The sequence below is a fragment of the Penicillium canariense genome (assembly GCF_028826845.1).
Source record: "Penicillium canariense strain IBT 26290 chromosome Unknown utg000001l_segment0_segment0, whole genome shotgun sequence".
NCBI classification, from domain to species: domain Eukaryota; kingdom Fungi; phylum Ascomycota; class Eurotiomycetes; order Eurotiales; family Aspergillaceae; genus Penicillium; species Penicillium canariense.
Window position 1 is genome coordinate 4,103,361 of NW_026622728.1, and position 20,117 is coordinate 4,123,477.

The following is a 20,117-nucleotide window of genomic DNA, read 5'->3' on the forward strand; positions in this document are numbered from 1 at the left end:
TGCTCAGACAGGCCAAAATGTACGCTCATAAAACGGTCAAGCACAAGCTCATCTTTTGAATTGCAGTCCTCAGGCTCAGTGTGCTATATAATGATGTCAAGACAATAGTCGAAGCCCCTACTAATAATACCCCCAAGCTGACCAGCCTTCTAGCCTCACCACTACAGCTCGGCATTAACGGCGCTCTCATTGCCATCAACAATCTCCTTCTCTTTTTCCAGCACAACATTAGTATTCTCCTTGTCCTCGCCAACGTCCTCCTGAGTGCCGCCAACTTTCGGATCTGCGAGGATGACCTTCTTGATAACCACCAAGTCATTCCCCTTGGCAGGCGAGCTCTTCTTTGGCGAGTCCTCCGAATTCTCCTTCGAGCCCTCCTTCCTGCTCTTGACATTGCCGCTAGGACTAGCCCCAATCTTAGAAGGAGCAGCATCTTTCTCCGCCGGAGTATTGGACACGCTAGGTGTCAAGCTTGAACCAGAGACTTCGCGGGTGCTGGACTGGGAGATCTCACGCAGAGCCGAGCCCCTGCTTGCTCCATGGCTATTGCTTGTCCGGGGAGCCTGGGGTACCGCGGATGGCTTCGCGGCCATGGTGGAGGGTGTGTTCGAGGGGGCGCGAGTGCCGATGGCAGGTGGCTTGGTGGGTGTCAGAGCGTCAATTAGTAGATTATACTGGTCGTCATCCATAGGCACTGTCATGCTGGGCTGCTTGCTGTGTTCGTAGCTGATACCCGTCATGCTCGAGATGGCGCGGCTGCTTGAGGAGCTGGAGTAGTCTGGCATGGGAATATCTTCGCGGGACGACCGCGCACCGCGATGATGCCAGATCGCCTCATTGCCAAAAGGGTCAATAGCAGGCTCAATCATGAACGGCTCCTGATAGCGCTCTTGGTTTCCTCCCCATCGGGGATCGCGTGGGTTGTTCTGCGCAGTGTGCGGGTGCCACTGGGACATCGGGACGGGAAAGGCGCGGCCAGAAGCCCATGCGTTGTTGTAGACGATGGGCTGGCTGCTACTGGACTGACTGCTCAGCGTCACCGGATCACGTATGTCAGACTTGCTGGGCGAGTGGCCATGAGTGTTTTCGGGCTCCTTCAATTCTAGGAAACTGTTGTGGTGGCCGAACTTGTATGCAGTCCGTGGAATCAGTTCGGACCACATACCGGGGTTTGGCCAAGCGATTTTAGAATATTCCAAGATATCTGTCCACGGCGTCAGCAAATTGCTTCTATAGACAGTGCCATCGGGTTCATACGCAGAGGTGCATGCTGAAAAGACAAGACAATGACATCCTTGACTCTCTCAAACGGTGGCGAGCGATTCGGACGAGCAAAGCCTTCCGCAAGCACAACTCGAATCCGGCCGAGCGTATCGGCAGCATTCCAGTGCCGCTGGTCCAGGACCTCGGCGTGGAAGGGAGGGAAGCGAAGACAGTCATGATTACCCTCGCGGTCGATATCTGCAGCCTTAGTCAGAGACAAAATACTCACAAACCGAACCGGGGTGCTTCATAGATACGAGAGCTCAGATCTATGAAAGGAGCGTCAGACCAGCACACCCAAACCACTCATTCCTTGAGACTCACTGAGGACATATGGCCATGCCGCCCTCTGCCCAAAAACGCCTCCCCTATCGCTCATCAGTCCAGAACCACAAGCGCACTCCCAGCACCAATCACTCACGCAACACACGATCCATCTACGAAAACCCGCGCCTCATACAGCAGCACATCATCCGGCTGCATCAAGCGCTCAGTAAACCGACTCGGCCGGGGCTTCTCCCAGCTATGAATCGACACGCGAAAGGGGCTGTCCCTGGGCAGACTCGGGACGAACGTGGTCAAAATGGGTATCTGGCCGTAACTGCCCTGGACAGGATAGTAGGTGTTGGGGGTGATGATGGTGGGGTTCTGGAGATAGGGCGATTCAATGTCTTTGGTGACGAAGCATTGGGTTTTGAATTCCTGGATGGGGACTCTGCAGCCCTCCGGGAAGAGGAGGATGTCCCAGTTTTCGTAGCGCATCGTGACTGGAGGTTGGTCACGTTGCGGTGGAGAGAATGGGGTGAGATACAACGGGGATGTTTTGCGGAGGTACCATGGTGGCTTTGTCGAGTGCTGGCCCTTGGGAAGGAAGGGGAAAGAGAGAGAAAGACCGAATGAGCCGGGAAGACAAAATGGAAGGTGCAAAGGAGGAAGGAACAGATGGAAAGGCGAGGGCAGGAGCAGACTAGAGAAACAGTGCATGCCCCATAAGACTGCAAGACTACAAAGTACAGTACAGAAGAACATCGGACCAATATGCCAGTTGTCATCCAATCTAATGTCTGTTTTCCAATGACTCCCGATATAACTAGACGACATCTACCAAGCTCATCAAAAAACGAGATATGTCGCATTGCGGTCCCTCTCCAACCAAACCCTTCAAAAAGACAGTGGAAACGATAGAGAGATGGGGGAATCATCCGGGCCAAACACAAGCATAAGCACAAGCACGAGACAAAGAAACGCCAGCATGGGGTTCGTTCTCCCAACAAAAGTGTTACAAGTACGAAGCAGAAAAGGCCAAACCCACGTCCAATGCAAGAAACACAGAGATGAAGAGAGAGAGAGAGACACTGGACGCAAAACTCCCCCAAGGATGCGTATGCGCCGGAGAAGCTAACCGAACAACCGGTAAAGGAAGGATCAGGGTTATAGGAACTCCGTAGCTACAGGAGACGACGATACTCATGTCAAGCCTTGGCCAATACTCATACAGCCAGCCAAGTAAATCAAAAGACGGCAGCAGCAGTTCAAAGACAGGATTCAAGATTCAAGATCGCATGAAAACGGTCGCGGCGAGGCGAGAGAAGTAAATCGAGAAGCACGGAAAGACGCACGAAACAGAGCGTGTTGTACAAGCCGCGATCAGTCTAGAAAAGGGGGGGAAAGCCCAACGAGAAGGGGACAAAGGAACAGCAGAACGCAACAGCTTCGAAGCGAACATAATTCAATTTGGCTGCTCGATGGAAAGAGAACCAGACAAAGGGAAATAAGAAAAGAAGACGGAAGTAAGATTTGCGAAGGACTGAGATGTTGGAACTTTTCGCAGAAGGCCTGCCCATGGAGTATAGAGTAAAAAGAAACGCATGAACAATACGGACTTTCGTTACACGCGAACAGGACCCCCAGGGCGGGGAGAAAAAAAGAGGATAGCAGGATAACCATAAAAGTTGGGGCGGGGAGAGGGGGCATCGAGATTGTTAAAGAAAAAGTGGCAAGGGGGAAAAGTACGAGATTGGGTCAGGTTGGAGATACAGGGGATAAGAAAGTGGAAGGGAAGAAAGGAAACATAAAGGAGATAGATCCAGGAGAACACAGAAACGTTGATAGGGGGGAAGGTAAGAAGAAAACGGCTCAGATCTTGCTAAGATAAAAGCGCTCAACGGAAATATGCGTAGCACAGGAGAGAAGATGCTCATCAAGAGCTATAGAGCGCAAAGCCTTTGGGCAGTGTAAAACCAGGGAAGGGGGGAGAAGAGCAAATTTGTTATGACACAAGGGACCCATCATTGGAATGACGCAAACAACTCCTGCTGGTGCTTTCAATCAAAGAAGAACGCGCTTACTGGAAGAGAAGAGAAGTAGTCAGCCGACCGAGCCTGATAACTCAAGAGTGTTCGGGTGCCGGGCTGCCGGGGTGACTGCTAACCTTCATCGGGGCAAACCCGCCATACTGGTGGGCCGGGGGCATGCCCATGGAGGGGTACATGGGAGGAGGAGGGGGGCCGGACGGTAGGGGCTGCCGGCAGGGCCGGAGTTGTTCTGGGATCGGCCCCAGCTCAGGCGGACGCGCGAGTTGCCAATGGGGTAGCCCTGCATCTGGTTGATGGCCATCTCGGCAGCGTGGCGCTGAACGAACTGGACGAAGCCGCAGCCCTTGCCGGGGGGATCTTGACGTAGGTAATTTCGCCGAAGCCCTGGAAGAACGAGCGGAGCTCATCCTCGGTCACGTAGCCAGAGAGACCACCGACGAAGACGGTGGTGTTGTTGGGATCGGTGAACTGGTTCATGGGCTGGGGAGCACCGTAGAAGCCCATGGGGGGACCACCCATCGGGGGGTACATGCCGGCGGGGCCGGGCATGCCGCCCATGTTGGCAGCGCCGACACCGGGGCCCTTGTTCTTGGGGGTAGCGGTGGAGATGCGCATGGGGCGGTTGCCGCAGTAGACACCCTGCATTTCGGTGAGGGCACGCTGCTGGTCATTCTCATCCGAGAAGCGGACAAACCCGTAGCCACGAGACATGCCGCTGATAGGGTCGGTCATGATCTTAGCAGACTTGCACGAGGGGAAGCGGCTCTGGAAAAGCGAGACGAGGACGTATTCGTTAACCTCCGGGCCGAGATCACCGACGAAGATGGAGTACTCGGGGCCACGGTCGTCACGGCTGAAACAAAGAAAACGAGGTTAGCGTTGCATATATCGAACATCTGATATTTTTCAGATGTGGGGCTAAGAGAATATGCTCACCTGCGGTCCGCAAGGCCGCCACCGGTAGCCCAGTTCAGCTTGAAGACACGGTTGGTGTTGGGCATGGGAGTGCCGTTCAGGGAAAGGGCCTTGGCGGCAGCGGCCGCGGAGGCAAAGTCCACAAAGCAGTATCCAGCATTGCTCCTACTACCATCATTAGGATCTTTTGAAAGTTCTTTCGAAAAAGCGGGGGGAGATTCATGGTCTTACCCAGAGAACTTGTCACGGATCATCTTGACGTTGACCTGCTCACCCATCTGGAACCACAGGTTGCGGATGAAGTTCTCATCAATCCAGGGCTCAAGCTCACCCATCCTGTAGAGGCGCACATTAGCATTCTGCTCTCACCAAGTTTGCCGCATCAAGCCGGATCCAAACTGAACATACCAGAGAGTGGTCTTGCCGTCAGCGCCCTGCTGAGGAACAGGAGCAGCAGCAGCATCACCGGCAGGGCCCTGGAACTGGGCACCAGCAGGATCGGCCTGGCCAGTCATGGTGGTGTCGGCAGAAGCCGGGGCACCAGCGGCGGCAGCGGCGTCCTGGTTGGGGAAGGAATCGAAGTTCTGGAAAGACATGGTTGCTTGTAAAGATCAAACTTGTCCGAAAGTTCGACGTAAGAATATAGAACGGCCTGAAGAACTTCGTGGAGTCGTTAAGGAGAGACCGTGAATGTAACGAGCACAACTTCGTAAACCCAGGGACAAAGAGATGGGCGTTAGGCTTCCTGGAAAATGCCGAAGGGCACGACGTTAGAATGCGGAGTTCTTTGTCCGGAGAAGCTTCTCCGCAGCGCTTTTTGGCGCGAGAAGAAAAGAGCAAATGGGAGATAGGAGGAAGTGGAAAGAAGGGAAATGAGAGGTGCAGAGGAGGAGAAAGATCAGTTCAAGCAAAGTGCAACGCAGTTAAGCTTTTGGAAAGAAGTATTGAGAGCGTGTCAACTGTGGGATGAAGGCAAACTCGACGGAGATGTGGTGTAGAGGACCGTGGTGCGTTCGCAGGCTCGTTTAGGCCGCGACAGCAAGGAATCTGCCAGGAATCGCCCAAGACCAGGGTTTCTTCAGGCAGCGCGATCGCCGGACCAGGCAGCGCATCTAACTGAATCAGATGCGCCAGGCGATGAGAGAGTGGATTGTCGTGGTGATTGAACTGGGGTCCCGCACAATGCGCCGGCCGTTTCCGTCCACGGCCATCCCCATCGCCCCGACGATTGCGACCGTCCACCACTACCGGCCCTCTCCCACAATGGCTCACCCACTCAGGCACCCCATGCGACCCTCATCGTGGTTGCGACCATGGCGACGGGCAACGGGCGATGAGCGTGGGCGGTGAGCGACCGGGTTGAGGAAGTGTGCGGCGGAATGGGGCGGCGCGACAGCTCCCGAAGAAAAGCTGGTCTGGGGCTGCACGGGCGCGTCACGGCAGTCGGCCACCAGCAGAGCAACCGAGATGATAGCACGCGCAGCTAGTCGATGATGGATGCGCCGGAGTGCTGGGATCAAGATGGAGTGGGAGGTCGGTGGTGGTGGGTGGGGGTTGAAAGGGATTCGGGTGGATGATGAAAGAGGCTTTTCGCAGGAAAAACTGAAACGAAACGAACCAACTCACCAAGGGGAATCTGGAAAGACCTCGAGAAAGCTCAAAACAGAACGACGAAGGAAGACGGGCGAGAGAGACCTGAAAAAGCACAACTCCCGAAACGGCGCAAGACAGAACGAAGCAGGGTGGAAACAATAGGAAAGAGGAAAGAGGAGGGGAAGAAAGTTGGAGGAGGGGGAAGGAAAGCGATGAAGAATGGAAATCTCAGATTCGGATGAGACGAGACGAGCCCGGTTTTCCGCTTGGGCGAAACCGCAAAACAGCGAAACAAACCGACAGAGAGGGGAGAGCGAAATGGGGGAAATGAGAGGGCTTGGGGCGCGAATTCAAATTACCTGACCCAACTGTGTATGGGTATGTATGGGTAAGGGTACCATAGTATGGTAAGTATCATCCAACTCTGGTCCTCCATCCTTGGGACCGAGCTCAGTCTACCTGGCGTAGGAAGTGGTGATCAGAGGTCGGAAGCATAGGGAAGTAGGGCTGTTCTTTGCAGCATGATGATGCTCTCCATTTCCCGACTCTCTGGGTGCGGCGTCTGTACAAGACCCCGGACCTTGCCCCAAAGTCAAAAGCGCGGTGCTATCAGATATCAGATATGCGGGGGACCTGCGAGCGTCTCGCGGCGTTCCAGGATCCCGGGAAGCTTTTGCCTCCGACTTTCGTCAAGCATTAATACATACAGGAGCTACTGGGAGGAGTTACTGTACAGTATGTAGTGTATACGCAGAAGTCAAAAGACTGGATCTGCATAATACCAGATGATCTTCCAGTAGAAGCATCATACTATACGATTCCGCCCCCATCCGAAGATCTCACGCCTTCCCCGCCCCAGAATTAACGAATTAACCTAGGCACGTCGAAATCAATGCCGAGACAACACGGGCCATGTGTGTGGCTCGCGAGCAGTGTATACACACGCACAGAGTTAGCAGGGCAAGGGGACATGCATCATACATGCTGCAAGGACGGAGCTGTCGCTCTCCTGGCAAGGCAATGTGACTCGTCGCATAACCCCAAATCTAAATCCCAATCTGACTGCAGTCTGTGGGTTTATCGCCCGATCGAGAAGATCGAGAAGATCGAAACGGCATGTCAAGCGTCAAGTGCCTTTCCCTGTGCTTCGTATGGAGTCCAAGTGTACTACAGTATAAGTTATACACGGAGAGTGGTTGTATGCTGAAGTGGATACAGGAGTTCTCAGCTGGCTTTTTGTGCGGCATTGCGGGTACTTCTCACGTCCTCCTCGGCCAGACCAGAATCCGAGCTGAGAACAGCCCCCAAACCTGCAGAGAACAAACGGCACATGCTCCACCGACGCCACAGAACCATGGAAAGCCCACCAGTAGCTGGTCTTGACGGTACCAAATCACTGGTATTGTATTGTATGTATTTCTGGTACTGCCATCTCCTGACCGCCTGCCGTGAGAGTCCACCGGATTGACACCTTGTATATTAGGCTATCAGGCTAGCCGTGGGCACGAATCCAGCGGAGGGGGAAACTGCTGTCAACGACGTAGGCATGACGGCAGTGCTACTAGCATTGAGAACGACTGTAGCTACCGTACTATACATTGGATATGCTGTAGAAAGAGCAGATGCGGCAGGTAATCCTTGGCTCGCCGTCCAAATGACTTGCTCGATAGTCCGCTTGTCCGCTTGAAGCACATATCTGGCCTTCTCGAAGCAAGGTTCTCAGATCCTTGTCGAACAAGCAAGGACCGCAGCGATACGTCACCCGCGTCCGCACAGCATCAAGCTGAACCACAACTACGGGTCCAGTTCGTGGCTGTCAGGAAGTCTCATTGGATGCACCCGGTGGGTCCTCGTATTGCCATTACCGACTCTTGTGTTGTGAGCCTTTTTTTACAGACATTCGGTTCATGCTTACGTCCTGCCCAGTGCGTGTCGCTTCTCTCGCTTTCATTTGTCTTCCATCCTGCTCAGCAGCGATTGGGCCCGGTCCTGCCTATCCGACGCTTGGCGGCAGGGCGGATAGCTCCCATATTCTACCTGCCTAGCTTGGCCCGGCTGTGCGCGCGAGACGCGACGCGACGCGTGTTGGGGCCTTGGATCTTTCGTTGCGATCAGAGGATCAGAGGATCAGAGGACTAGAGGACTTGGGGGGGGGAAATCACGTGCACCACAACATCAACCGCTGAGTTGTTCTCTGGTATGAGCAAGGGAGTGCTGATCTATTGATATCAGAGCGGCCGGGGAGGATGGAGGAGGGGGATGAGCAGGACCCGGCCGGACAGCGTAGGGCACCAATTGATGCCCGAGCAGCCATCCAGCAAAGCCCGAATCCTTGCATGTGTTTCAATCGTCGATATAAACTACAGTACGCGACTGGCATAGAACGTAGGTACATTGAGTTAAGGAATTAACCTATGTGAATGTCAGGCCTGTCAGGACCCCTGCAGCATTGCCGAGGTAAAAGCCGGCATTATTATCATCCAAAACAAAAAAGAATAAGCAACCATAGCCTACAGGTACAGTATACACCGGACTATACTCCGTAGTCGCCAACAAGCTCAGCCCTCGTTCTCGTACGGGCTATGCTAAAAACGCGCATTTCCTAACAAGGGCATATTAATAATTGCCCCCGCGAACCATGGAACACAGCTTTATTCACCCACCACCGGAAACGTGGGAAAAAGAGGTCAGCGCAATCCCGAGAAAACAGCCCATACTTGCTGCTCCCTATCCCATGCCTCCAACAATATTCCATCCTCTCTTTCTCACCGATCCCGCAAATTTCGACGTAGTTTCGCAAGCAATGGCTTCCCACCGATCTACGCGTACCTGGCCGTGACTTGGGCCCGAGGCTGAGCAGCCCCCAAGACCCAAGCGGCTCCACTTTCAGGGCTCGCATCCACATTAGTTGGCGACGTGCTATCCAAAGAGAAGGCCGGGCCTCGCTTCCCTCGATACACGTATGGAGCTGGTATCCCACATACGAGACGCACACCAGGCATCAGCCATGACAGAACAGAACAGAACACCACAAGAATTCACAATACAGACCTCTCCCATCTACAGTACACTACAGTACCCTACCTTGCGAATTGTGTAACTGGGCCCGCGCGGTTGGGACGCGATTATTCGACGGTACCTGAAAACTGCACGACCCCACTCGTTTCTTTTTTTGGCGGTCGTTGTGTATAGGTGGGGTGCGCAGCGTTTTCGAGAAGGTTCGTTGCTTTCTTAAATTTTAGAGGCTCGGCGGAGTGGGAGTGGGACTGGTCTTTGTGTCTTGTCTCTACCTGGGGAATTCGTGTCGGGGGGCAGTGGACGTAATGAGGTTTGGGATATTTTGGGGTTTGCTAGGTAACACCATTGGATTCATTTGGATAGTCCAGGGTTGGGATCATGAAGATCCACTTTCATGCTGTGATCTGTGATCATGGCCAGTTTGAGTACATTAAATGCATAGCTATTCAAGAACTTATTGAAGAAACCACTATGGAAAGTCAAGGAAATATACTCGACAGGACCGTTTCCTGTTGGTGAGTAGCCGATGGCCATGGACCTTCCTACTTGGCTACGCGGTGTACTTTTTGAGATCAGGCCATATGGGATGAATGATTTCAAGCAGGACCCTTATGTTTGTATTTTGTTCACTGGTTGTGCATTGTGCATGCATAGCTTCCCTGCTTATGAATAATAATGATAATAATAATAAAAGACCCGGATAACAATGGTCTGTTACGCCTACTGTTCCTAAAATGGCACTATCCATGACAAGTGCCACCAATAGGAGATAGTATCCACAAAACGAAGTCCTGCAAAATATGCAAATAAGGTACAAAGTATGAAAAGACCCCCGCCCCAGCAGTGCCCGATAACAGCACCAAAACTCCCGTACAAGACAAGACAAGGCCATCCTACTCGGTCAAAAACTCCCCCGTCTCATTCGGATCCCCCAGATCCCCCAACAACATCAACACCCGCTCATAAACTCGCGACGCCTGCATCATCCATCCCGGCATCTCAGGCTCCTCTTGATCGTCATCCCCAGTCTCGCCCTCGCCCTCGCCCTCATCCTCATCATCATCCTGGGGCATGACAGAGAAGAGACTGGTGCGGGTCGTCTCAGCGATGCTGCGGATGCGCACCCTCTGAGTCGGTGTGACCAAAGGACGGTCAGCGTCTGCGCCTGGCAGGCGCACGTTTGACTCCGGGTGCTCGCCTTGCATGAGTGCGGTGAGATAGTAGTCCAGCTTGTTGAGGATGGTCAGGGTCGGCTGCGGGTCGAACGGGTACGACCGCAGGTTCCGTTCCAAGAGGCCGGCCAGACTGATCAGGCCTTCGACTTGGATTGTGGCTGAGGGTAAGAGTCAGTGCTGGACTGGACTGGTCTGGTCTGAGGCCGATAGTTGGTGACATCTGACACCATCAAGTCAGGAGAGACACTCACGAGTCGCCGACTCCCAGAGCATATCGGCTATGCCCTCGATGTCATCCGCCAGTTGCTGGATGCCGGTGTAGCGGCCATCCACGCCCAGCTGGAACTTCATGTGGCGGGAGTTGATCCGGTCGATACCCGCGCTCAAGCGGCCACGGAGCTGCATCTCTGCGTTAGAGCCTGGGGCGAGAGGGGCCTCGCGCTGTGGCGGGATGTTCAGGGCCGGAGCCCATGGTATGATCATGGATACGGGGCCGGCATGTTCGGATGGCCTGTCCAATAGATCTGCGGAGCTGTGCCGCTGGGGCTGGATTGGGACATCCTCGAACTCGACGTCCTCGTCTGAGTCGTACCCGTCTGCAGGCTGGTTGGACATTTTTGACACTTGGTCGTGGTGGTAAGGATGCGAATAGTCGAGGTTCTTTCTCGTAACACAGAGGCAGAGAGAATGATAGCAGGAGCGACTGACGGGATCAAACTAGAGAAGATAGAAGAGGAGATTACAGTGCCTCACTGGTGATCCCCTAGAGCGGTTCTTTATAGGGCTGGTGGGTACGTTGTGTCCCTCCTCAACCAGAGCGGGTCATCTTGCTGCGGATGACAGGCCAAGGTCTTTGTGCGAATTGCCCCAGATTCTTCTAAAAATGGCGTCTTGTGCAACAGAACGATCGAGCTATCACTGTGAGCCGGGGGGTGTCATGCCAAGCCTTGGTCTGTGCGGGGCACACTATGGGGCTTGGCAAGGCAGCGGGAAAAGAAATGGCTGCGATGTTTATTCCGCGTGAGGGGTAAAAGAACGACCCGTAAATCTCACCATATCACTGTGCGGATGTGTCTAGGAATTCCTTTTCCGCACGGACGACTTGATATTGCTTCTTGGGTCGTTGTGCTGGTGGTTTGGTGCGGTGGTATGTACCCGCACCGCGTACAACTTGGCTTTTGCCTGCGTATGTTTACCTATGCATATTAACCCACCTAGCCCAATTTAGGGCCAATAAATGAATAGATACTAATCGACGCTCAACCTTATGACCAGGTCAAGATATGGGATGCATTTGGTATTTGAATCATCAGCATACTAGCATTACCCTTAAAAAAAAGGCCCATTGATATAATATGGTCCAAAATATATGTAAAGGAAAGCAATAGAGCCCCGCGAACATAAACTTCCATTAACCAGAAGCAACTGCCGCATGAAAGACTTTGCAACGCAGAATATAGCATAGAAACTTCGTCTCAAGAAGTGAGAAGCTTGGATATCGCTGGTATTTGATGCAATGAGCAAAACAGCGGGTGAGACGCTGCTTGCTACACTGGCCCTAGCGGATCCATCATAAGAGCAAAATCCTAGAAGAACACGCCTTGGATGGAATGAAAAAAAAGCAATGATAGAGATCAATGTAAGTAACTTGCATTGTACCAGGCACTCGATAGATACGTAATACCAAATGATCAGTCCAGACCAGGTGCAACTCCCAAAAACGCCATGCTTGATGCTACACATCGCCTCATTCCGGCTAAATGAAACCAAACAAGTTAGCAAAAGACTCCTCTCTCTTGAGACCCAATCCGTCTAAAACCAGACTAGACTTACCCGAATCTTGCCCCTCCGCATCTTGATATCATGCAACTTGCGCTTATCTTCATCAAACCGTCTGAGCAAAAGCTGCTGTCTCGCCTTCCTCTTCTCACGACTCTGGAACCGATAAAAGTCTTCCAACCCCTCCGTCTTCTTCTTCTGGCGCTCCACAATCTCGCGCACCTCATCCTCCCTCGCCACAGAATTGAGCTTCGGTCCATGCGTAACAGTAACAAACCCATCCTCGTCCGGCTCCCCAGCCTTCCGCGACTCCTCGCGCCGCCGCGCCTCTCCAACCTGCTGGAAGATAGTCATGAAGTCGTTCACCGTGCGCAACAGCGCCCCCCGCTCCGGGTACCGCCGCGACTCGTGCGCCAGGTACCGCGCCACACCGAGCGCAGGCACCCGCTCGGCGGGCATCCCAGAGCCCCAGACTAGGCTGGTGTGCTTGCGAGCTGCTTTGGCGGCGGCCTTGAGGCTGGATTCCATGCTGGGCTTGTCGGCGAAGACGACGATAGCGTGGGCCCCGCTTTTCTGCAGAGGACGATCCCAGGTTCTTGGTAGGGTGATGTCGTCCAGGGTACCCTGGAGGTCATCGGCGGTGATGCGCTTGCGCTTTTTGTTGGCGCGGTGAGAGAGATTCGGTTCTGTGGCTGCTGCAACGCCGGCTTTTTTTACGGGGACATCTTCGAAGCTGACGCGCTCGACACGACCAGCGGCGAGCTGGGTGCCGAAAAGGTGGCGGAGGTGGGCCTCTGTTGTGTCGATGGGAGCGTTGACGATGAAGAGCGAGCGGGTGGAGTCCGGGTCTGGGATGCGAGGCTCGTGCGGGCGGATGTAGAGATAATGTGTTGCTGGGGTCGGGTATGTGGATGTTGGTGGGAGTTGCAGTGGCAGGGTTGTGTAGCCCGCCACTTCAACGGTGTCTGTCTTCATCGTGGGAGGTGGTGTTGGGGTTGCTGGGTTGCGGATGGAGTTCGGATCTTTTTTTTGAAGTTTTGCGTTTAGCGTGGGATTTTGCCGTCCATAGCATGGGCGGCGGGATCGGGCGGTGGGATGGGCCATCTATAGGATTAGGGCTGGACAGACCGACCGTATAACTGATAACAGAACTGTATATTGGTATTTTCTGTTGAATCTAGTAGCAGACGATGCTAATAAATAAATATATTAATTATTACATGTTTGTCATTTTGGCGACATTCCCATCGAAAATCCCTCGACATTTGCGAACCATCCCATCTGACCCTTATACTTTGTCAGGATCGTTGAGGCCTCCGTTGGTAATCACATAAGTCGCTTCGCGCTCAGGGCAGTCTGCAGCATGAATCAGAGACGGAATCCATAAAACCCGAATCCAACTGAAACAGACCAGGCGAGTCCTGAATTTTTGCTACCCGCTCCTCGCCCCGGCCCTTGCGCAGGAGCACCCGAGTCGTCGACGCATGAGCGAGGACATGCCCGCCCACAGGCTTGCGGCCATCTGCGCCCGCGAAAAGAGCACTTGCACCAGGATCACTCTGGACTTGGTTCGTCTAAAACATACGGGAGTCAGAATCCGGATCACGGCAGACCAGTGCAAGAACGGGGGTATTATCCGACCATCAACACGCAGACATTGAACTCTGTAGACGAGACACGAGACACGGGGTTAGCCCAAAATCTTCCGGCAAACGCAAACGCAAACGCAAACGCAAAGCCAGACATCTCCATATTGGAACACAACATCCACATGCCTCTGCGCCCTGTCTCACCTTCGGCCATATGCGCCAACTTCATCAGAAATTGCCCCAACTTCTGCTGCCGCTCCGCCAACTCGCCCCGCCCACAATAATCCACCCGAAAGCAATTCATAATGCTATCAATTACAAGTAGCCGATATGCGCCACCCGCAAACTCGCGGCTCAGCGTATGCAGCAGGTCCAGCTGGTGCTCAGAGTTCAGAGCGCGCGCGTACGCAATGTTCTCTTGCGCGGTGTCCGGGTCCACGCCGAAGCGCTCGGCGATTTGCGCGATGCGCTCTGGCCGGAATGTGCCTTCGGTGTCGATGTAGGCAACTTTGCCGTCGGCACCGCCGTGAGAGACCGGGAGCTGGGCGATTACGGACATTGTATGTGAGAGTTGGGTTTTGCCGCAGCGGTATTCACCGAAGACTTCGCTGATGCTCATGCTTTGGAAGCCGCTAGTTGTGGTAAGTTGGATGCTCAGGACTTGGTAGATTGATTGGGATGTTGAAATGGGTGCATTGATGATAGCGGTGGTGGTGTGTGGGGATGAATGTACTTACCCTCCGAGGATCGAGTCGAATTGCTTGCTGCCAGTTGAGATGCGGACGACTTTCTTGCGCTGGTGGAAGAGTTCCATGGCGGTTACAAAGCCGGAGGTGGAGGGCTGCATATGCAATTATCCTTAGATGAGCACCAAAGTCCATCTTTGTTGATGCAGGGCAAGGAGCAAGAAACTCACGAGGCACTTCTGTAGTGCTTCTTTGATCTTCTCGACCTTGATTTCGCTGAAGCCTTTGATCTTCAGGAGCGTCCTGCGGGTGGCGCCGTGGACGGACTGGAGAGTTGTCAGTTGGCAAAAGATACTGCAATGGCTCATTGAGCTGGAGAGTGGCTTACTGCCACCGTGTAGTATCCGTTTGCTTTGAGTTTGGTGATGTCGGCTGCGCCAATGCCGTGGGCTTGGATGCCGTCGATGTTCACGATGAACTCCTGTTCAGATGGAAGTGGATGAGCTATCGACCAGGGGAAATATCGTGAAGATGGGTCCTACATCGTCGTTGAACTCGTCGTCAGGGTCTGGAGAAGGCATTTTGACGGATGGAAGGAATGGGATGAGATAAGTTGAAGAGAGAGGAGAGAAGCAGTGAAAGGAGAGAGGACGAGGGCGAGGAGTCGAGATAGTCACGGCTGCAGCACATGACCCCTTCCACAGGATATACCACACTACAAAAACCATACATCTACCAAGAGACAGCATTGAATAGGGATTTGCGTTTCCATGTTCTCAGCACCGAGGACTCCTTCATCGGCTCCATTCCAACACACTTCGAACCCAGTTTATCTCTTCTCTGCAGTACACACGCAACACCACCACACCATCGCACCACATCACAGCACATCAACCCATCATCCTCGCCACCTGCTCGTCTCTCATCTCTCCTCTCTCTATCTCCTGCTCGGTCCACAACAGGGAAAACCGCAATCAGAGTCCAAGATTCCATCATATCAAGAAAGATTCATGTGTGGGAGCAAGAAATAGACAAGACGCCAATCATGAGGACCTCTCCTAGCATAAGGAGAGTCACTCCGACTCAAGAAAAGCCAAAGTAGAGCTTAAGTCAAGCTCCAGAAGGAAAGCCCAAGATCGCAGGGGAAGGGGGGTGTTTGAGGAGGAGGGGGAAAAGGATCCGTGAATCAAATCAGGATCAGAATCAAATCAAAAACATAAAAGAAAGAACTTTTTCTGTTTGATCGTCGTATACATGATATTAAGGTCAAAAAGCAGATAAGCCGGAAACCGACACCGGGAGAAAAAGAAAACCCCACGAGAAGGGGAAAGGGTAATTGGCATCGGAGAGGAATGGAATGGAATGGATGGATATGGGAGGAAGTGTAGGTTCAAATATATGCAAGTGAAGAAATGGTGCAGATACTCCTTGAAATGAAAGTAAATAGAGAAAAAAGAAAACGACCGTCATAGAGAAGTGGGAAATAAACATAGTCGGTGCCATTGACGTCAGGTCAGGCGAAGTATACGCGATATGTAGCCGTTTATGCGACAGCGGTAGCCGGAGCCGCAGGCGCAACAGGCGCAGTCTCGGCGCCGGCCTCGACCGCAGCGACAGCCGCAACGGCCGCAGCAGAGGCGACAGGGGCGGCAGCGACGGCCGCAGCAGAGGCGACAGGGGCGGCAGCGACGGCCGCATCAACGACTGGGGCCGGGGCGGACGCAGCCTCGGCGTTGGTCGGGCAGTCGCGGGAGATGTGGCCAGCCTGAGCACACTTGTAGCAAACCTTACCAGCGGAGCTGAGCGGGCCGCCGTTGGGGGCGGTGCAGTCGCGGGAGATGTGACCGAGCTTGCCGCAAGCGTAGCACTTCATGGCCTGGGCCTGACAGTCGCGGGCGAAGTGGTTGGGCCCGCCGCACTTGTAGCAGGTCGCGGCGCGAGGGTAGCCGCTGAAGCCGCCGCGGGCGCCCTGGAAGCCACCGCGGGGGCCGGTGGGACGGCCAGCGCCAGGGGCGGTGGGGTTGGTGCAGTTGCGCTGGGTGGAATTAGTCGGGTTGTTAGGTGAGAAATGGGGCCGGTGAAGGGTGTCTTACGGCCAGGTGGCCGGGCTGGCTGCAGTTGTAGCAGCGGCCGTTGGCGCCATTCAGGCGGAGGGTGGGGCAGTCAGCCTGGACATGGCCGAGGCCCTGGCAGTTATAGCACTGCTTGGCTGGAGGGCGAGTCAGTATGAGTACCCTGTAGCTGTTGCTGGAGCTGGGGCAGGACGATGGTTCTTACTCTCGGTGGTCCGGGGAAGAGGGCAGCCGCTAGACTCGTGGCCTGTTGGAAATGCATGAGACGAGTTGTTTGCGGGGGAAAGTTGAGGGACATACCGGGCTGCTTGCCTATGGGTTGAGATGAGAGTTAGCTAAGGATCTAGCGGGCAACAAACAGAGGGGAGCAGGATGCACGTACAGTTGTAGCAGAGACGCTCCGAGGACGAGCAGACCTCTGTATACCTCTGTCAGTGGGACGTCGGCATAGCCGGAACGTATCGTCCAAAACTAACCCGCATAGTGGCCAATGTTGCCACACTTGTAGCACGCACGACGAGACAACATCATCTTCGATATTCTACCCCAACGTTAGTCCGCCATCTTCCTATCCAAAGCTCCGCCCCGCGCCATGGTCGTGTGCCCTCCGCCCCCGAGTAACAAAACGGCGCGACAATGGTGTATACAGCATATCAAGATTCGAAGCTGACCGGTCCAAGGGATTCACAAGTCGATTGTTGTCGTTGAAGCCCTGGTCCCAAGATTCATCCTCGGCACGGGATAGTGAGGGGGGAACTGTCGATCCCGCGGGGGTATACACCAACGTCGCAACATCCAAGCAGGCCGGGGAGGAGCCGACTAACGCACAAGGTTCTCACTCACCCTTCCAATGACTCTTCGAATCCTTGTCGATAAGATCTAGCAAAACGTCGGACCTTGTCAGCATGAGAACCTTGGAGAACAGAGGGACCGCCCGTTTAAAAACACCACGTTCTTGACAGCCCACCAAGGAAGGAAAAAAAAAGAGCAAAAAAGTGGGACAGCTTGCAGGTTTCTGTTCCACAACACCACGTCGCAAAAAGAGGGAAGACACAGATTCACGAAAGAAAGAAGATACTCACACAACTGCACTCCGTACACGAAAAAGAAAACAAGTGCAGAGACGAGAGCAGTGACCGAGTCCGAAGGCCGAAAAGAAAGTGGGTGCAAACTCGTCAAAAGTTTAGCTCCCGAGCTTTCCCGTATTGCGTAAGGTTGCTAATTCACCGCGCTGCCATTGGGTCCATCCTGTTGTATTGGATGATACTGTGATTGAATATTCGAGGATGAGTTACGATGAAAAATCAAATATATTCCATAACCAAATATGACGGGAAAAATGCGCGATCCCTTCGAGTATAGAACAATGCATACACCACACCGTACGGTACACCGGGTATACTCCCCGCTCCCGTGAGGGTTGCGACACCCCTACATTCCCCTCGTCCGGCGCACCCAAAAGCGCAGCTATGGCCGATGCAACCCGTGGCTCATTCCTGTCGATCAGGGACGAGAAAAGATAGCAGGTGAAATGGGGATTGGATATGGACTCAGGAGTACGGACTACGGAGAAATTGGTAGAGAGAAACCGACTATGCAATTCATTTCTTCGTGCCAAAAATCCGGGAAAGAGACACCCGAGGTGCAAGCCCGGTGGTGCCCAGGGTGCGTCAGATACGTCTGTTTTAGGATGCGGTGAGGTCGCATCATCTACTCCTCCTTCTCCAGGAGGGCGGGCGCCTTGATTTGCCGGCCCTTGAGGAACTCGAGGTTCTCGCCTCCCTGCACGCCGTGAGTTAGTATATATTGATACAATGTATATTCCAACATAGGCGGGCAAGCGCCATGCGTGATGCTGATAGCTCTTGGCGTCGCATGAGAGGGACAGGGATGGGGACGGTTCACGTACGTAGCTGATCAGAGGAGACACCTCGACACCGAACTTATCGTCCTCGGTGATAACAATGCCGCCCGCGGCCTCGACCCACCGCTGGCCCTGCTTCATAATGTCGTCGCGGCTGGTATCAGGGTCATCCTGGCCCGTGCCGCGGGCGTTCTTGAGCGGCGAGAACTCCTCCTCGCGGCGCACCTCAATGCAGGCAAACTTGTCCAGCGGCGTCATGGGGAAGACATCGAAGACGAACTGCTCCAGCTTGATGCCGTTGGGGGTGTCGGGCTTCACGGCCTCGCCGTTCTCCGGGTTGATGAAGGGGATCTTCTTGCGCGCGACGTGGTGCGGCAGCTTGTGCATCCAGTTCTCGATCGACTCGAAAAACTGGAACGAGTAATAGTGGTTGACGATGTTGGCGGCCCGGAACTTCAGCACGTCCGGCTGCTTGGGGTCCTTCGCCTCGGCGGTCTCCTTATCGATCTCCGAGTACTCGACCACGTCGGGCTTGCCGTTCTTCTGCACGATCAAGCCGACAGACTCGGCGGCGTCACGCTTGCGCACTACCTTAGTCGCGATGTCAACGTTCTTGGAGGCGGAGAATCCGATAAAGACGGGGTCAGCAACTTTGACAAGGCAGTTGTCAACGCAGTAGGCGTGGATGTGCTTGATACCGCGCTTGCGCATGTCCTCGCGCACGCCGGAGGTGACGATGGCCTGGTAGATACCGCCGTTGCCGTCGGGGGCTACAGCAACCTAAAGGGGAGGTTGATTGTCAATGCGATGACTCCCAACCAGGGGGACAGAACCAAAAAGGCTGATGGGGCGATTTAGAACATACCTTGCTCTTGCTCTCCATGATGATCTTGCCGTCATTAGAGATACAAGGCAGCACGCCCTGCTCAAAGATGAAGATATTGTCCTTGCTGAGACCGAAGTACTTGTTCTTCGCAAAGAACTCCTCGGTAGGCTTACGGGTCGGTCCGCTAGTCATGACATACCAGGGGATGGTCGCGGACTGCACACCGTGAGCCTTGTTAGCCAGCTCCTGCAGCTTGGCGATACGCTCGGCCTGGAGCTGGAAGAGGGGCTTTTCGCTCAGCAGGCCGATATCAAAGCAGCCCTTGGGGGCAGAGCTGCCGAGGCGAGTGCCCTGGCCACCGGCCATCAACACAACCGCCACATTGTTCTCGGCGACCTGCTTCAGGCCGGCCTCGTACCAGGTCTTGACATCGGCGGGGTCGGAGTCGATGATCGAGGCGGTTGCCACGTCCGGCAGGGGCTCGACCGTCACGGCAGTCTGCTCGGACTTGGGCGGGTTGAGGGCCCGGTCGGCCAGCTCGTTGATGCGGGCGACGTCGAAGGTGGACAGCTGGTGGAAGAGCCGGGACTTATCGGCGGTCTGGAGCTCGTCGACAAAGGCGAAGACTTGCCCTTGCCCAGCCTCGGTGTACTTGTTCCGCAGCTGCTGGAACTCTTCAGCGGAGGGCTCGCGGGGAGCTTCCTCGGCCGAGCCCGAGATCTTGCTAATGAGATTGGAGACGGTTTCCTTGATCGCAGCCATTGTGAGGTGTGGAGGCGAGGAACTGCTTGATCGAGGGGGGGGGAGTAGGGAGGGAAACAGAGAAATGGAAGAGAGAGGGGAGGGGAGGGAAAGTGGCAAGAGGGAAAAAAATGTAAATAAATGAAACGCGGGTTGAAGCTGAAGCTTTCGCTGGGAAGTGCTTTGGCTTTACACCGTAACTGCGCCAGCCCTGGAATGCACTAGCCCTGGCTCGCAGGGCCACAGCCCAGACAGATTATTTTTAGTGCGAGCCAAGTACG

The 20,117-nt window shown here is 54.2% G+C and overlaps 7 protein-coding genes across 7 annotated transcripts; all 7 read right to left on the bottom strand.

Annotated features, from left to right (window-relative positions):
- Window positions 1-161: 161 nt before the first annotated feature.
- Window positions 162-2,025, bottom strand: N7482_001417 (uncharacterized protein; the record flags this gene model as incomplete). The annotated part of the gene is made up of 4 exons (XM_056683542.1): window positions 162-1,204; window positions 1,258-1,461; window positions 1,588-1,631; window positions 1,685-2,025. 4 exons carry the CDS (start codon window positions 2,023-2,025, stop codon window positions 162-164), a joined length of 1,632 nt encoding a protein of 543 aa, XP_056547148.1.
- A 1,627-nt stretch (window positions 2,026-3,652) lies between these two features.
- On the bottom strand, window positions 3,653-5,089 carry N7482_001418 (RNA-binding protein; the record flags this gene model as incomplete). Its single annotated transcript, XM_056683543.1, has 5 exons — window positions 3,653-3,858; window positions 3,905-4,431; window positions 4,515-4,658; window positions 4,725-4,829; window positions 4,902-5,089. The coding sequence occupies 5 exons, from the start codon at window positions 5,087-5,089 to the stop codon at window positions 3,653-3,655; spliced, it is 1,170 nt and encodes a 389-aa protein (XP_056547149.1).
- Window positions 5,090-9,997: 4,908 nt separating this feature from the next.
- N7482_001419 (uncharacterized protein) lies at window positions 9,998-10,894 on the bottom strand (the record flags this gene model as incomplete). Its single annotated transcript, XM_056683544.1, has 2 exons — window positions 9,998-10,437; window positions 10,531-10,894. 2 exons carry the CDS (start codon window positions 10,892-10,894, stop codon window positions 9,998-10,000), a joined length of 804 nt encoding a protein of 267 aa, XP_056547150.1.
- A 1,197-nt stretch (window positions 10,895-12,091) lies between these two features.
- Window positions 12,092-13,033, bottom strand: N7482_001420 (putative ribosomal small subunit assembly protein; the record flags this gene model as incomplete). Its single annotated transcript, XM_056683545.1, has 1 exon — window positions 12,092-13,033. The coding sequence occupies one exon, from the start codon at window positions 13,031-13,033 to the stop codon at window positions 12,092-12,094; it is 942 nt and encodes a 313-aa protein (XP_056547151.1).
- A 371-nt stretch (window positions 13,034-13,404) lies between these two features.
- Window positions 13,405-14,494, bottom strand: N7482_001421 (recombinase DMC1; the record flags this gene model as incomplete). The annotated part of the gene is made up of 3 exons (XM_056683546.1): window positions 13,405-13,632; window positions 13,700-14,279; window positions 14,385-14,494. The coding sequence occupies 3 exons, from the start codon at window positions 14,492-14,494 to the stop codon at window positions 13,405-13,407; spliced, it is 918 nt and encodes a 305-aa protein (XP_056547152.1).
- Window positions 14,495-15,876: 1,382 nt separating this feature from the next.
- Window positions 15,877-16,936, bottom strand: gisB (putative zinc knuckle nucleic acid binding protein; the record flags this gene model as incomplete). The annotated part of the gene is made up of 5 exons (XM_056683547.1): window positions 15,877-16,368; window positions 16,427-16,542; window positions 16,611-16,717; window positions 16,788-16,833; window positions 16,882-16,936. The coding sequence occupies 5 exons, from the start codon at window positions 16,934-16,936 to the stop codon at window positions 15,877-15,879; spliced, it is 816 nt and encodes a 271-aa protein (XP_056547153.1).
- Window positions 16,937-18,115: 1,179 nt separating this feature from the next.
- Window positions 18,116-19,857, bottom strand: N7482_001423 (UDP-N-acetylglucosamine diphosphorylase; the record flags this gene model as incomplete). The annotated part of the gene is made up of 3 exons (XM_056683548.1): window positions 18,116-18,187; window positions 18,315-19,049; window positions 19,135-19,857. 3 exons carry the CDS (start codon window positions 19,855-19,857, stop codon window positions 18,116-18,118), a joined length of 1,530 nt encoding a protein of 509 aa, XP_056547154.1.
- Between the last annotated feature and the right edge of the window lie 260 nt (window positions 19,858-20,117).